The 18,223-nt window shown below is 30.7% G+C and overlaps 1 protein-coding gene and 2 long non-coding RNA genes across 3 annotated transcripts in view; all 3 read left to right on the top strand.

Annotated features, from left to right (window-relative positions):
* LOC149893156 (uncharacterized) overlaps positions 1–18,223 on the top strand; it is a 182,088-nt gene that overhangs the window by 59,517 nt on the left and 104,348 nt on the right. The window lies entirely within an intron of this gene.
* LOC149893162 (uncharacterized) lies at positions 696–5,184 on the top strand. Its single transcript, XR_016448782.1, has 3 exons — positions 696–1,031; positions 4,794–4,918; positions 5,022–5,184. It is a non-coding gene; the product is annotated as an uncharacterized LOC149893162 (long non-coding RNA).
* On the top strand, positions 13,613–17,583 carry LOC145187880 (translation elongation factor 2-like). The gene is made up of 11 exons (XM_080064397.2): positions 13,613–13,787; positions 14,033–14,053; positions 14,232–14,425; positions 14,531–14,715; positions 14,819–15,027; positions 15,116–15,355; positions 15,442–15,890; positions 15,982–16,312; positions 16,391–16,611; positions 16,685–17,169; positions 17,250–17,583. Exons 1-11 carry the CDS (start codon positions 13,785–13,787, stop codon positions 17,441–17,443), a joined length of 2,532 nt encoding a protein of 843 aa, XP_079920523.2. The 5' UTR covers positions 13,613–13,784; the 3' UTR covers positions 17,444–17,583.

The raw sequence follows: 18,223 nt of genomic DNA, 5'->3' as shown, positions 1-18,223 counted from the left end.
AAATATAACCAACATGTTACATATTATGTTATTTTATCCTTTACGTTATATGTTATACATTTATTTGTATTACCTAACTTTAATAATTGTATTAAATATTTTTTTCAAAAAAAATCGTTAACATTTTTGTTTACACTACAAATAGAAATGTTAACATTTCTTTTATTTACACCACAAACAATCATCAAATAATAAATTAACTTTTCAAAGTTACTTTATAATTTTTCAAACAAAATTTATAAACCCTTACTTATGTTTTAACAAACACGTTAAATGTTTAATAACACAATTTTTCAAAACTAATGTTTTGATTCAAAAATAGCAAGAGTTCGGTTGCCGAACCGTTCGGTGTTCGGTAAAATTTCATGGCCGAACGTTCGGATTCGGTGTTCGGCAAAAATTGAGTTCGGCGCATCTTTAGTAATTACGAAGTATTTCTAATAATACGAGGTATTTGATTAAATTGCGATGGTAATCTGTAAAAAGAGTGAATTAACTGTAAAAACCGATTTAGATTTTCGCAAATTCCCTCCGTAATATTAACAACCCATCAAAAATTAATTGGAAATCAATTTCCTATGGAGAGAAAACTAGTAAAGCTATAAAAGCTGTAATTTGATTTAAGTTTTTATATTTAGTTGCTACAAACCTACTAGGGATAGCACATTTACATACTTTGATGTAAAAAAGTTACTTTTAAACAATTATTACTTTACATAACTTACATTAAATTATCAAATATATTTACATTTAAAGGCAAAGGTGTTCAACTTGCGGATTTTAGTGTTATTCGGTCAACGGGAATTATGGGATGCCTAGTACAGCCAGATTTGTAAACAATAATACTTTTACAAATACATAACTCCAGGTTTAATCTACTTAAAAAGCAAATGCTTTGTTTTAACAGCGCTGATGGAGCTGAAATATAGTAAACAATGCAAGCATAGTAGTATATAAATAGCTTTTTACACTATTACGTTTGTTATTTATTTGAATAAAAAAAAGTGGTATTATATTTAACGTAGGTAAACGTAAGTAATAATTGTTTTTTCTATTTAAAAAAGAAATACATAATTGACTTATAAGTTTTATTGAATTATGTATTACTATTTCTGATATGCACATTTCAATTCTTAACTGCCCTCTACAGTATGCTAGTAGGTTTGTAACATAACTGTATAATACTAACATAAATAATTTCAATTAAGTTTCTTTCAACTAAGTATAATATCTACTTATGAAGAACACGAGCCATTTTTTTAGGGCATTTTTTGTTACGTGGAGCTATGTTGTGATTGTAAAACTTGACATAATAATAATTCCGCATATCAACAAAATTGTGGATCAGTTTTTTTTCTAAATGCAATGCATGTTCAGGATGAAGATTATAAATGAAATTAAATTTGCAGTCTTTCTTGATTGCTTCAATAATTGCTCCTGCTAGATATTTGTATGCAAATATTTTCTTAATGTGCATAAGAAAAATAGCTTCCACAGTTTGTACAGCTTTATATAAGAAAGAATTTGGTTGTAAATAATTGATTCTTCCATTACTATTCTTGATACCGATAAACTCTTCATAAGGATTACCAGAGATTTCAGAAGGTTGCTTAGACAAAATGTTTCTACATAATTGACGTAAAGACACTTTTTGGATTAGCCAACCAGCAAGATAAAACAGAATTGGTTCTACAGTTTCAGAATAAATTTGTAAAACTGAACCCTGAATTTGAATTGGTGGATTTACATTACATTTGTGTGCTAATTTTGTTTCATTGAATAGTAAACTATTCACGATATTACTTTTTTCATTAACTAGATTAACACATGCTTCTAAAGTTATTACAACTGTGAAACCTGATTCTGAAACACATTTTGTGTTTGACTTTGTTTGCTCAGTAGATAAAAGAACCAAAGCAATTTGGTATGCAGATTTAAACTGTTTTGATGTTGGTCTGTCATTCCAACTGCCTTTACTTTGTATTATTGAGAAAAAATTTTCAATGCAGTCTTGATTAAAATGGGATGTGCAAATAAATTGAAAACCTTCTGCAAGAAGCTCTCTGGATAATAATATAATGTTGTTTATTGTTGCTATTAGTCCCTAATGGCTGGAAATACCAGTCTGGCTCCTAGCTTTTTCAAAATGCCATGTTGAAATCCAATTTTTGATTTCTTCCAAGTTTTTTATAGTCTCTTCTTCAGTTATTGCACATCTAGCTGGTTTGTCTGCAAATAACTTTCTAGAATTCATCATATCAAAAAGAGTATCAATTTTTTTAAAGAACTCACATATTGCCAAAGCATCTGATGGTAAAAGCTTTGCAATTATATACAAGGACATAGCTGCTGAAACTTGATGGCTGAAAACTTTTGTTGCTAATTTTACTCGCATAGATGATAATGGTCCATGTTCCAGGTGGCTTTCTGTCAACTTTGGTGCAACTCGAACTGGGTTTTGCTTTTCTATATTATACAAAGAGTGTAAGTATTTCCATGATACAGTTTTTCCATTTGTAGTTATATCATGCCGAATCAAATTATTTTGTAGATTTTTTATCAAGTGTGGAGGGTCAAAGATTATGTACACTTTTGCTTGAGCTGTAGGATGAGATATGTATGGAGTTGTTTTACAGAATCCTAGCAACTTTAAAGCTGAAATATTGGTTGTATGCTGGTCACACACTAAAGCTCGTACAATTAATCCAGTTGAGTGCAGTTTATCAATGGCTTTCAATATTATTTTTGATAGTTTTTCTGAATGAACGCAACTGTTGCTATAAAAATATGCAACAGGCTGCTTCCACTTTGTGGCAATACCACGAACCATTAAAACTAAAACTTCATTTAATGGTTTTCCATCTTCTGGAAAGCCTATAATATGATCAAGATCCCTTTCATAATCTATATGTTGCTTGATTGACATCTCATCAAATACAAGACAACAATTGCGATCACGGACATTCATACAATCAACTCGCATTTTGAGTAATGCCAAAACTTTTGCAGAAAATCCAGGCTGTAATTTTCCAAATGCTTTTGACAAGAAAAAAAGAAGTGTTGTCTTACTTGGCAAAGTAAAAAATTCTCTCAAGCAGCGAAATGCCTGTGGACTATGATACATAATCCGTAGCGGAAGCAGTTTATCATGAATTGTCCATCTCTTTCCTTGTTTTGTTTGTTTGTTCATTCTGAGTTGACTCTCAAAAAATTTAATTTGATCTTTGCACAGGTATCTCTTTGCAAGTTCACTAATATGCTCAATTGATCCATTGCATTTTTTATTATGCGCTTTTAAAAACAATATTTTTTTGTTTAACCGATAAATTTTCACACGGTTTAAGTGTAAGGGTTTTTGAAGCTTTCTCAATTTTTTTGTAGTTTTTTCCTTATCATCAGATTCTTCTGAATGTGCAGTGTCTGCACTATGAAAAATTGTTAACTCTTCAGACTGATCACTTGTGATTTTTTTATTCTTTATTTTTTGGCTGAACTAGAAATCGTTCTAAAGGTGCTTTTCTTTTGACAGAGATTTTTTTAGGAGGATTTGGTACAATGAAGATGGTTGGGATTGCTGATGAAATTGTCCTTTTGCCTCCAATATTTGTTGTGTAATACTGGGTTGGTTCAAAATGTTCATTACATAGAGCATGTAATTTATTCAGTTCTACTGAAGTTTTGTTGTCAAGATCTTGACAGCGGCAATTGATAACCCACTTTTTACATCTGAAATTAAAAGAATTAAACATACATATATACATACATACATACATACATACATACATACATACATACATACATACATACATACATACATACATACATACATACATACATACATACATACATACATACATACATACATACATACATACATACATACATACATACATACATACATACATACATACATACATATATGTATATAAGTATGTATATATATATATATATATATATATATATATATATATATATATACAGTGGCGGCTCGTCAATAGGGGCCATAGGGGCCCGGCCCCACTTATATTTATTTAAGATAAAGTATTTGGTAATGTAATTATGTATTTATATATATCTAAACATGCAACTATTAGCCTAAACTATTTGCAGACAGGTTTTATAAAAATAAATAGTTCTAAGTTAGTTCTAATTTTAAACTATATTACTTTATAAGTAATATGTTTATTTGCAATTTATTCAAAGTATTGTAGCGTTATTTTAATTCATTGCCAATAACGGCTGGGCCGATTTTTACTGGCCCTATTTATTTTGTTTGTAGTAATATTATTTTTGATGCGCGCGCAGAATTTGTAGTGCTTTCAGATGGGACGAAAAAACGCACCGCAGGGCCTCATTGAACTGGCCCTTGAAGAAAAGAACCTTAAAAACATCGCTAAGTTCAAAAATTTGCGATATTTTTTGGTTAATATTTGCTGGCCCCACCAAAGTTTAATGTCACCGGCCGCCACTGTATATATATATATATATATATATATATATATATATATATATATATATATATATATATATATATATATATATATATATATATATATATATATATATACAGTGCAGAGTTAACAATCCATACAACAGTTGTACAATTTTGGTCCAAAATAGGCTCAAAAGTTGTCTACCATACAGTTATGTTATAAACCTTCTAGCATACTGAAGAGGGGAGTTAAGGATTGAAACGTGCATACCAGAAACAATTCACAGTATAAATCATGCAGCTTTCCTAATACTCCCTGAAAATCTCTTAACTAACAAAAGAAACTTTAAAAATTCGTTAGATTCAAGTTGCGACCAACCTATTTTTGTCTTTTGGAAATCGAAAAAATGACACATTTTTATCTACGTTTTTCCCTCGTTTATGCTGACAATTAAAAGCTGCACAAAATCCAGCGGACATGATTAGGTAATCTTTAATATATTTAGTTAACTAAAAAGTAAAACCAAAAAAAAATCAATTTAAAATGAATTAATCAACCAATCACACAATTTAAGTTAAACAATTATAGGTATTCTGTGGCTTTTGTTTACAATCTGGCTGTACTACACATCCCAGAAGCCTTTGCGTCAACGACAACACGAATTTAATGGAGATTATGCGGAGTCGTACACCATTGTTTAAAAGTCATTCATTTTTTATTAAGTAGCACTGTAAAATAATATATTACATGTAAAAATCACTTACATAAAGTTAATTTTAAAAATGTGTAACTTTTACTTGTTAAAGTAAATCATTATTATTAGTAAAAGTACTTTTAAAATTTACTTTTTCTTTGTCTATGTAAATCAATTTGAAAGTAAGTCATGTGAAAGTAATTTACTTTAAAAAGTATTTAGATTTAGATGGTTTGCGAAATGTAAATAAAATGTAAAAAAAACAAAAAAAGATTTAATCTTTTTATTTTCCGATATTTTACGATGGTTTGTGGTGGCTGGTAAAATTTTGATTTAAATTTCGCGAAAACCTCGTAATTATAGAGAAATACTTCGGAAATATCACAGTATTACGAGTTTACACTGTAAATACGATTTATTGTGAAATTATGCGAAAATATCGTACGACGATGCGTAAATCTCGAATTATATCGGAGAATGCGTGAAATTCTCCCCATCGCCTCGGACTATATCGCACCTCCGATGTGATACCACTCCTCATCATCGTATCACATGGGAGTCACCTTTATAAATTATTTCTTACATCGGAATTTACGCATTTACGCAATTTCCGATGGCGGGATGCTCTAGTATATGTTATTTATTCTTAACTGAATATATTTCTGTTGTTGAACATATACATATATATATATATATATATATATATATATATATATATATATATATATATATATATATATATATATATATATATATATATATACGTCTTTTGAAGCCGTCATTAATAGGTGTTAAATAAGACAACTTTAGGACGTTTTAAATAAGTTGACTTACAGTTTTTCATTTGACACCAGTATAAGACATCTTTAATACCAATTTCAAGTCGTCTTAAATTTGTCTTTAAGACGACTTGTTGTTGGGTGGGAAACGTCCATGATTAAAGACATCTTAAACTGGTTATTCCAAAAGACGTTTTAAACTGGTTATACCGAGAGACGTCTTAAACTGGTTGTTCCGACAGACGTCTTGTTAAGATATCTTACGGACGTCTTAAACTGGTTGTCAGAAGACGGCTTAATGAGGTGTGGAAAAGCCATCATAAACACGTCTTTAACTAGTTGCAGACGTCTAGACGAGTTAAAGATAAGTTACATACATCTTAAAGTTGTCTCATGTTGGGTGGGTAGCTGGTAAATCATATTACGTTAATGTTAAATACTAAGTTATTCTTGTGGTTTGCCATAAATTGGCTTTGCTAAATTTTTTAAAACTGTGACAAACTATTTTTTCTTTCTTGTATTTATATTCATTTTATAAATAAGTTAACTATCCTGAAAATCATGAAGTTCGGACTTATCAATAAAAATGTTCAACCTTCAGTTTTTTACTATAAATTTAATAGCTACAAAAATATAATGACAAGAGCAGGTGGCAAAAGCCCTGTAAAAGACGCCACTGCTGAAGTTCAGCAAATTATTGAAAAGATAACAGGTCTTAAAGTTAACTATACCTTATATTTCGTATAAAACCCAAGTTGTCTCTGGTCTGAACTATTTCATTAAGGTGTGCACTGGGGATGACAGTTTTATTCATCTAAGAATTTATCGTCCTTTACCCTTCGAAAACGAAAAACTGGAGTTGCACGGTGTGCAAGAACATAAAACAAGAGAAGAGGAGATGGAATACTTTTGGTATTGAATGCAAAAAACTACTTTTGGTATTATTATATTGAAATCAAAGCTCTTAATTCTTATCATATTTAAAAAAAAAAAAAAAAAAAAAAAAATTTATCCTTAATTTCTGTTGTTAAACATATATATGAAGGGTGCAGGGGGAAAACTAGTGGTGTCACATTTTCAGATTTTTCGAGTTATTCACCTTACTATATAGCAAGTATGTTGCTGCATCATTGCAATTAAATAAGTCATAATAGCTTGTTCAAACTTTCTTTTCTCGTTTTCTCAAAATGAAAAAATTGTGACATCACCGGTTTTCCCCTTGCACCCTTCATATATATATATATATATATATATATATATATATATATATATATATATATATATATGGCGCTATTTTCCTTTCGCACCCCCTACTTTTATTGCAGATTATAAAAGATTGTCGTCATCCAAAAATAAAAAAATGTATAGTAAACAATACTTTTAGACCAACTCAAAATACTCTAAACTAAATTTGAAAAAATTAAAAACATAAGAAAACGTCAATATTCACTATTTTTTCAACTGGACGATGAATTTAAAAAATGAAAGTGTCTGATGGAGCAAGTCCAAATAAAAAATTCTATAATATTCATAAACCGGAAGACTGCAGCAATATAGTAGATGGAGTCCCAGCGAGCACACGACGTTGAAACAACGTTGAAATAACGTTGATCAACGTTATTTCAACGTTGTTTCAATATCGTGTGCTTGCTGGGGTAGTTCACTAAACATGGAACCATTGTGCTCTAGGTAGCTACAAAACTTCTTGATATTTCGTATTATCTATTACCTCTCAAGTTATACATGTTCTAACGTATTCAAGTAAATGATCTTAATTTCTTTCCATCATCCGCGTTATTTCTTAAAATATTAAGAATGCCTTGCTATACAGCTATTCACGAAAGTTTAAACGATTGCAGAATTTTTATCAAGTATGTTTGGTTTTTGTTTAATAAAGAAAAACTGTAAAATGATATCGACTTAATTTTTTTTATTTGTTAAAGAGAAAGTAATTAGCTTTAAAATGAATATGAACATGTTATAAAAATTTTAATATTTAGTTAGAAAAAAGCTATTACAAAAAATCTTATAGGAAAAATAAGAAGCACAAAAGTTTAAACGAATTGCAACATTCGAACAAAAAAAGAAAAAAAAAAGCGAAATTAATATTTGAAGTGTCCTCCTTTGTTTTTATTGCAAAGATAAACTCGTTTATGCTTTGGTTCAACTAATTTCATGCACATCACGCGAGGTACCTTCAGCCAGTACTCATTCAAAAGTTGCTTTAAATGCTGAGTTGATTGAATTTCATGGTATGTCAGTTGATTGTCGATCCAAGACCAAATATTTTCGATTGGGTTGAGATCTGGTGATCTAGGGCACCAGGGCATCACATTGAACTTTTTTTTCAAAAAATACTCTTTGATTGAGTGTGCTGTATGAGCTGAAGCCCCGTCTTGTTGAAAGATGAATTGCTTGCTTCTGCCATACAAGTGTCTGATTGATGGAACTAAACACGTTTCCAATGTGTTCTTGTAGGTGTATTGATTAATTCGGCCTTCATACAGCTCACAGAAGCCTATACCTTTGTGAGAACAACATCCCCAGATGTCAACCAAACTTCCACCGCCTTGTCGACGATGTTGCAAAAACCTGTCTGAATATTTCTCAGTTGCAAATCTTTTGACATAGATTCTTCCCTTGAGGTTTACAACTTGAAAAGTTAGCTTCGTCACTCCAAATAACTTTTGCCCACTGTTCTACAGACCAGTCCAGCCTTTCTTTGGACCACACTCGTCGTTTACGTTTATCCGTGATTGAAAGAATAGGTTTTTTAGCAGATATGTACGTTCCAATACCTTTGTCCGTCAATGTTCGTCTCACGAGCTCTCTGCTAACTTTTGGATTGTTTTTTGACTCATTGAAGATTTGTGCTAGCTTTTTGTAGCTGAGTCTGGGGTTTTCTCTGCTCATTCTGAATATACCATTATTGTCACGGTTGCTGAGTTTGGATGGTCTCCCAGTACGCGGCATGTCGGAGACGTCCTTGGTAAGTTCCCAGGTTTTGATGGTTTTTCTAACGCAATATTCAGAAATGTTAAGTATTTTGCCTATTTGAACGTTTGTATAATTTTTTGTCCGCGCCATACCAATAACTTGCCATTTGATGTCACTAGAAACTGATTTTCGACCCATTTTCACGCAATTGAAATTAATTTGAAATTCACAATATTTTAAGTTGATTTTGAATGAATTAAAAGCTGCCTGATGATGTTGTGATGAATTTTTTGAGGGAACCTAACAAAAAATGCGGATAAAGACAGAAATAGCTTAAAACAGATAAAAATAAAACATTGATATTGATTTAATTTTATTTCATGAAAATTCAAGTGTAAACCTATTCTGTTGAATGATACATTCTGAAACATTCGTCAATACTTAACGGAGGTCTATTTTCACAAACAGCACATTCATATCGTGTTTCTTTATGTTTTATTTTAGAGCAGACTCGACATGGTTTGGTTGGGAATTTTTTCTTTTCATTCGGTGGTATTGAAGACAAGTAGTGGTATTGAAGACAAGTACTATTACTGGTGATTCTAGGCACATATTCATTCAAATGTTCACTCAATAAATCTCTAAACTTAAGCAAGGAAATTGTGTTATCTTCTCCATATTTGCTGTTTAGACAGTAAGCATTAAACAAAACCAAAGAGATGAAGTGCTACTTTTTTATAACATCTAATTGTCTTTCTTAGGCAATCATAGTATGATACCATTTGTTCCACCGTAACTTCTTCTGACATACATTGATTGTAATCTTTAATAATGTTGGGTTTCATTTTCTTCTCTCCTCTCCTGTTTGTCACTTCAATCATTTGCAACGAATGCAAGTTGCTAATCATTAGCACGTCTCTTTTTTTGTTCTATTTAGCAACCACTACACCCACTCTGCTTCTGCTTATAACGTCTCCCTGTTTCAGTTTTGCTTTTGTACAAAAACACTATTTATAATAATAATGCATCAAATAAGCCACATTACTACACCTTTTCAAGATGTAATTGAGAACTTGAAAATTGTAATTAAAAAAAGTAAGATGTAGTTGAGAAATACAACATGTAATTTAGAAGTTGCATATGTAATTAAGAAACACAACATGTAAATAAGAAATCGCAATATGCAATTGAGAAACCCAACATGTAAATAAGAAATCGTAATATGTAATTTGAAATATATATTATAAACTTTTCTCAATTATAACTTTCATCTTCTAAATTACATCTTTCGTTTCTTAATAACATCTTCCATGTTCTAAATTACATATTGCGACTTATTTACATATTACTAAATTACATGTTGTATTTCTCAATTACATCTTACGTTTCTTAATTACAACTTTCAAGTTTTCAATTACATCTTGAAAAGGTGTAGTCACCGCAATGAGTTATACTCATTACGGTGTTACGAGAATTTCGGCACTGGAGAAAAAAATTCCTTCTCCATTGCCAAACTACGAGTATACTCGTAGTGCTTTTTTTTTTTGTCAGTTATATTCAGAATAAAAAATATTATAAAACTTTTTGAGATTAAAAATATTTTTTTTATTGGAATGTTGATATCTAGCTTTGGCAATGAGAATGAAACCACGCAAAACAGCCTCGGCAAAAATTAATAATTGCAGACATTATGGCTCGGCAAAGATATAACGCACAGTTTAAAATAGCTCGGCAGCGAACGTGTTAAAGATAAGTTACATACAGTTGTGGACAAAATAATAGTAGTGGCTAGTAAAACAATGATTTGTGATAATAATTTTATGTAAATTTAAATATGAATTAATAAATTTAGGCATAACAGTAATACAAACACTGAATAATGAAATGGGAGTAAAAAATGTTGGTAACAGTGTTCAAATTACTTTAGGGAAGTCCCGAATTTTATATACGAACATATCTAGATTTGTAGGTTAAATTAACATATCTGTTGTTTCCAATTTATTTATATTAGCTTTTTGTTTATTTGGTTTTAGTAAGACTAATTAAAGGTAAGATTAATTTTAGTGTTAATTTAATGAAGTATATAAAATAATTATATAAATTTATTTTATAAATAGAAATTATGGGTTGTGCAAAGCATTGTAGTGCAGAAAAGAGACAACTAATTATTAAATTAAAACAAGAAGGGAAAACATACAAATTTATTCAAGAAACATTAAGTTATTCTCCTATGATGACTAGAAATGCTCTAAAATGGAAAAATGTAGACGAAACAAGGGGCCGAAAACAAAAAACGACTGAACATGAAGACAGATTGATAAAACGTGCTGCTGTTGCCGATCCTTTTGTAACTTCCCGCCATATTAAAGAAGATTTAAATTTAAGCGTTTCTTCGAGAACAGTACGTAGGCGGTTAGTACAAAGTAAGTTAGTCGCCAGAAGCCCAAGAAAAGTTCCCCTTTTGAAAAAAAGGCATGTGGTAGCAAGATTACATTTTGCAAAAACGCATGCAGATTGGCCTGTTTCAAAATGGCGTAATATTTTGTGGTCTGATGAAAGCAAAATTGTTTTATTTGGGTCAAGTGGACGCAGGATGTATGTAAGGAGGCCACCTAACTCTGCATACAAACCGCAATACACCATAAAAACTGTAAAACATGGCGGAGCAAAAATAAATATTTGGGGTTGTTTTTCTTATCATGGCGTAGGGCCAATCTATAAGATTGATGGTGTTATGGACCAAGACATATACCTTCAAATATTACAAAATACCATGTTGCCCTATGCAGAAGAACATATGCCCCTAAGATGGGTTTATATGCAGGACAACGACCCAAAGCATACCAGTCGCAGGGTAAAAAGTTGGTTCATCGAGAATAGGGTTGCAGTTATGGATTGGCCTGCACAGTCACCGGATCTCAATCCGATCGAAAACCTTTGGACGGATGTTAAAGAGGCAGTTTATAGTCAAAAACCAAAAAATTAGCAGGAGTTATGGCAAGTTGTCCAGAATGCTTGGAACAACATTCCTTTAGAACGTTGTCAAAATTTGATTAACTCAATGCCGAATAGATGCAAAGCTGTGATAAAAAACCGGGGGCATGCGATTAAATATTAATTTTTTACGATTGTTTAATTAAATTTATATCATTTTTTTGTTAATAAAATAAATTATTTGCAATATAACATTAAATAAATTAATACTACTATTATTATGTCCAACCTGTTTTTTATACTCATATAAATATTATAAATAAAAGCAAAAATTTAAAATTTTCTACTAATTAGTTTATCATCTCACACCTATTTAATTAATAATCCAGTATTACAATTTCATTTTCAGTAACTGTTGAAAGATAATAATATTAATTTCTTAATTTTAATCACACTACTATTATTTTGTCCACAACTGTACGTCTTAAAGTCGCCTTATGTTATGTGGAAAACATGTGTATAACAATTTTAAAAAAATATGTAAACTTTGATCTTTTATATTGCATTAATACGTCATATGACAAACCTAAAATAAAAATTATAATAGATAAGTAGACAGAAAAAAAACAAAAAAAAACTGGAAAACAATTCACCTACTTTTCGGTAACCTGCCGTCATACTTAAACTGCTTTCATGATGCAGCTTCTCGGTGTTGTTTTATGACGTTATTTCATGTTGGCTTTTAGTAAACTTTAGTTTAATTTAAAAGACATTACAATAGATTTAAAATATTTTAATTAAAAAGCAAAATAACAAATGCTTCAAGGAGCCAAACTATAAACATTTAAGATAAAAAATCAAATTGAGATATAAATAGATTGCATTTATATAGCTAATATATAGCTAAACATATTGTTTTGGCTTATAGAAAATTTTAAAAGCAGTGAGTTCAATAAATTAAAGTACCAATTAATTATTTTTTATAATTTGATTGTTAATAATTAATTAATTATTGACTCATCTCGCCTAAGTCTATCTCTTTCATTTCTGCGACGATTATTTTCAACTCGCCTAACCAAGCTCTCCTCATTTGGGTTCGAATTGTTTGCTGCTTGTCGAGCAGCATTTCAAGCATTTTGTCGAAAACCTGTTAATCTGTATATGAGTAATTCTCTTGTAGTACTGTATATATGCCATACTGAACTAATAATTTTTTTCCCTGCAAGGTATGTACACTTATTGAAGAACATAAGCCATTGTTTGAGCAAAAGTACTTGAAAGTATTTTGAAATACATTTCTAAGTATTTTGTATTAGTATTTAAAATAAATTAAAAAAAAAAGAAAGTATTTTGTATGCATTTTAAAATACTTTTTTGACAAAGTATTTTGTATTGAATTTAAATTACTGTTCAAAAATATTTTCCCAAAGTATTTCTGAAAAATTTTTTAATTAAACATCTCTGTGTGTTTTAATGTATTCACTCGTATTAAATCTATTTGCCGAAAAAATATCTTGATAAAGTTCATAAATGGAAAGATGTCCAAATATATTCTTTCCTATTAAATAATTTGAGAAACAATAGCTAAGATTTCAATTGAAATACAACTTCTCTAAAGTATTTACTTAAATTTATCTGGATTAATTTTCTTAAATTTGTTTTTGTTTAATGTAGGCCTCTTTAAAAAAGCTCGAGTTTTTCAAGTTTATGAGGAAAAAATTCGACTCCTAATTATAAAGTTCGTTATCTCAAAAATTTTACTTGTAATTAGATTAAAAAGTTTGTTTCATAAAGTCGGAAGTCGCTCATATCCGATACTTAACGATCAGGAGTTAAAATATACTAATTGCGTAACTTGAACGGTGTTTCAAGGCCGTCGATGATTAAAACCAGCTGAGGTAAAGCACGACCGGCCGATTATACTCTTTTCGAAGTAAAGGTTCGTATAGAACCTATTTACGAAGTTCGTGAATTCTCACTGATATCCCTACCATCTAATAAAAGAAAATGGTATGTAGTATTACCATCATTTTCCTATCTTCTAATATCTGAACTGTTTTTAGTGTTTTTATTTAAAAAGATACGTGAAAGTAGTATTATTAATTTCTAAAAAGATAAAAAGGAACTAAAAATGATTTTACATGTTAATTACTAAAGTTATTTGTCCCAAGTAATCGACGTTTGTAATATTTTGTCATAATTATTTACAGTAGCTATAATTTTATGGCGAACTTGTATCAATTTTTTTTTTTTAGGTGAACTTCACAATTGACCAGGTAATTTGTTTTTATTTACTTTTTTGTTAATTTTTTTATTTTGTAGTCTCTATTATTGTCAATTTTTAAAATAAAATTCGTTCTTACATATGTAGAATACTATTAACATGATAAATATTAAATTATATATGTAATACTTTTTACTACTTCATTTAAATCTGTAAAATCAATACTTTAGATCCGTGGGATCATGGACAAAAAACACAACATCAGAAACATGTCTGTTATTGCTCATGTTGACCATGGTAAATCCACACTCACAGACTCTTTGGTTACAAAAGCTGGTATCATTGCTCAAGCAAAAGCTGGTGAAATGAGATTCACTGACACACGCAAAGATGAGCAAGAAAGATGCATTACCATTAAATCTACGTAAGAACCATTAGACATTTAATATTCAAGACCAAAGAAAAATATTCTAACTAGTGTAGTTTTCATGATTTATATTATCCTGTAATTTATTTCTCATTCTTTTAGTGCTGTTTCTATGTATTATGAATTGACTGATGCTGATATGGCATTTTTGGTTGATAAAAATATTGATGGTAAAGCATTTTTGATCAATTTAATTGACTCACCTGGACATGTCGATTTTTCATCTGAAGTTACTGCTGCTCTTCGTGTTACTGATGGTGCATTGGTTGTAGTTGATTGTATTAGTGGTATGTTTTTGAAAGAAAGACTATTTGATTAGTTTTCATGAATCAGATAATGATAATCAAAAAAAAAAAGTTTTAAATATTGTTTAGTAGAACATTTTTCTAGGTGTGTGTGTGCAAACTGAAACTGTACTACGTCAAGCAATTGCTGAAAGAATTAAGCCAGTTTTGTTCATGAACAAAATGGATCGTGCTTTGCTGGAATTGCAATTAGAACAAGAAGACTTATATCAAACTTTTCAGAGAATTATTGAAAGCATTAATGTTATCATTGCTACATATGCCTCTGAAGATGGTCCTATGGGAAACATCATGGTTAGTTTGTTCATTTTCTATTTAAATAATTTGTAATTGTAGGCATAAGATTTAATTTATTGCCATTATTAAATGTTGTTTTTCTCAGGTTGATCCTTGCATTGGAACGGTTGGCTTTGGTTCTGGGCTTCATGGGTGGGCATTCTCTTTAAAGCAGTTTGCTGAAATTTATGCATCAAAATTCAAAATTGAGCCAATTAAGTTGATGAAACGTTTGTGGGGAGATCAGTATTTTAATCCTTCAGCAAAAGATAAGAAGTGGAACAAAACAGGCGGTGAAGGTTATACACGTGGATTTAATATGTTTGTGTTAGATCCGATCTTCAAGGTGAATTTTAGTTTGTAAATGTTTAGAGAAATGCTTTAAAACCTACTTAAAGAAACCTTTATTAATTACCTTGTTTTCTCTTTCAGATGTTTGATTCTGTAATGAATTTCAAGAAAGAGCAGTACGAAAAACTGTTGGATAAACTTGAAATTAGGTTGACTGGTGAGGAGAAAGAATTAGAAGGAAAACAGCTTATAAAAAGAGTTATGCAGAAATGGCTTCCAGCTGGTGACACTATGCTTCAATTAATTACTATACATTTACCATCACCAGTAGTTGCTCAGAGATACAGAGCAGAGTTATTGTATGAAGGACCTCATGATGATGAAGCTTTCCTTGGTATCAAAAACTGTGATCCAAATGCTCCTTTAATGATGTATGTTTCTAAAATGGTTCCATCTTCAGATAAAGGTCGCTTTTATGCTTTTGGACGTGTTTTCTCTGGTAAATGTTGCACTGGACAAAAAGTTAGGATTATGGGACCTAATTATGCACCTGGTAAAAAAGAAGACTTATACAATAAATCTATTCAAAGGTATTGTATTTAAACGTTATTATTAACTTAATGAGTATAAGCTGGTTGTTATGATGCATGAAAAACAGTTTGCTAAATATATCTCTTATAGAACAATTTTGATGATGGGTCGTTACACAGAGCCTATTGAGGATGTTCCATGTGGTAACATTTGTGGTTTAGTTGGGGTTGATCAATTTTTAGTTAAAACTGGAACTCTAACTACTTTTGAGAATGCTCATAATATGAAACAAATGAAGTTTTCAGTTTCACCAGTTGTCCGTGTTGCTGTTGAGCCAAAAGATCCTCAGCATCTGCCTAAACTAGTAGAAGGTTTGAAACGCTTGGCTAAGTCAGATCCTATGGTTTTATGTATAACTGAAGAATCTGGTGAACATATTGTTGCTGGTGCTGGAGAGCTTCATCTAGAGATCTGCTTAAAGGTTTGCTTCTTTTATTTTTTGCTTTTAATAACTTTTTTTGTTAAATGAACAAACTATGCAAAACATTCATGTTTTTAGGATCTTGAAGAAGATCATGCTGGTATACCATTAAAAAAATCTGACCCTGTAGTATCTTATCGTGAAACAGTTTCTGAAGTTTCAAGTATGACATGCTTATCTAAGTCTCCAAACAAGCACAATAGGCTTTTTATGACTGCTGTTAATATGCCTGATGGTCTTGCTGAGGATATTGATAACGGAGAAGTTGCACCTCGACAAGACTTTAAAATAAGAGCAAGGTATTCAAAGTTTTAAAAGCTATAATTTGTAACATTTCTTCTATTATTTTGGCTTAAATTTGTTTGTTTTTAGATACCTGGTTGAGAAGTATGAATATGATGCAACAGAAGCAAGGAAAATATGGTGCTTTGGACCTGAAGGAACAGGACCAAATCTTATGATTGATGTCTCCAAAGGTGTTCAGTATCTAAATGAAATAAAAGATTCAGTTGTTGGAGGTTTTCAATGGGCCACAAAAGAAGGTGTTTTGTGTGATGAAAATGTTCGTGGTTGTAGATTTAACTTACATGATGTTACACTTCATGCTGATGCTATACATCGTGGTGCTGGTCAAATTATGCCTACTACTCGTCGCTGTCTCTATGCCTGTATGCTTACAGCTCAACCCCGTCTTTTAGAGCCTGTGTATCTTGTTGAAATTCAGTGTCCTCAAGATGCTACTGGTGGTATTTATTCAGTGTTAAATAAACGAAGAGGTCACATTTTTGAAGAAAATCAAGTAGCAGGTACTCCAATGGTGCATGTGAAGGCCTTCTTACCTGTCAATGAGTCATTTGGTAGGGAAAATTTTTTTTTTTTTTTTAATGAGGTTTATTGTTACTATTTGATAATAACATTTTTTGGTTCATATTTTCAGGATTTACTGCTGATTTGAGATCTAAGACCCAAGGGCAGGCTTTCCCTCAATGTGTTTTTGACCATTGGCAACTTATGGCAGAAGACCCCTTGAATCCTGTTACAAAAGCAGCAACCATTGTTGCCGAAACAAGAAAACGGAAAGGTTTATCAGAAGGTGTACCACCACTTGATAAATACTATGATAAATTATAAGATATTAACGGAAATCAACAATCTTGCAAGGACAAAAAAATTTAATTATCTCAACATTCCTTTTAACAATCCCTTAATTTTTAAATTTTTGTAACTAGATGGCAGTTAGGGTATAACCTGATGATGGTACAGTGGAGAAAGTTTCTGACTTTTTATTAGTCTTTTTTTATTTTTTTTTAAAGAATCGTTGCTAATCTGAAATTAAATGCATTTCAGCTTAGAGAAAACTTTCAATAATGTTTAAAAGTTATGAATACACTTTCCTTTCGCAACTTTTCAGGCTCACTGGCAGGAAAATTTAATTTTGTGACATTCTGTTAGGTTTTCATTTGAGCCACTCTTGATTGGAAAAGCTATTATAGCCACAACGATATATCAATTTTAAACTGAAAGAAATTTCGTTCAAGTATCTCCAAAAAAGAGATGCATTAAATACTGTGATGTGCGCAAATGCAGTTCTTTTTTGCACTTAGGCAATACTTAAAAAAACTAAATATTATGCACTTAAGTTTTCTTAATTCTATTGTACTACGTTTAGACAGTAATTTTGATTTTTTGATTCTCCCTAAAAGAATGTTCGAAGCCTCGCAAACACCTTAGAAAACTGCTCGATATTTTCATGTTTTAATACAAGGCTGCTTAGCTTAAGTGTTTAACGTGAAAGTCCCATGTTCTATAGGAATTTTTTAAGTACTTTATTGCGTTCAATAATGGTCTAATTACAGCCTGAATAACTAATAAGGAAGTGTCACGATTTTTAGTAATAGTAATAATATCGTA

This window comes from Hydra viridissima, unplaced genomic scaffold (genome assembly GCF_058129835.1).
Source record: "Hydra viridissima isolate aposymbiotic clone 2 unplaced genomic scaffold, HvirCarnegie_v1 scaffold_1, whole genome shotgun sequence".
NCBI lineage: Eukaryota > Metazoa > Cnidaria > Hydrozoa > Anthoathecata > Hydridae > Hydra > Hydra viridissima.
This window is presented reverse-complemented; position numbering and strand designations above follow the sequence as displayed.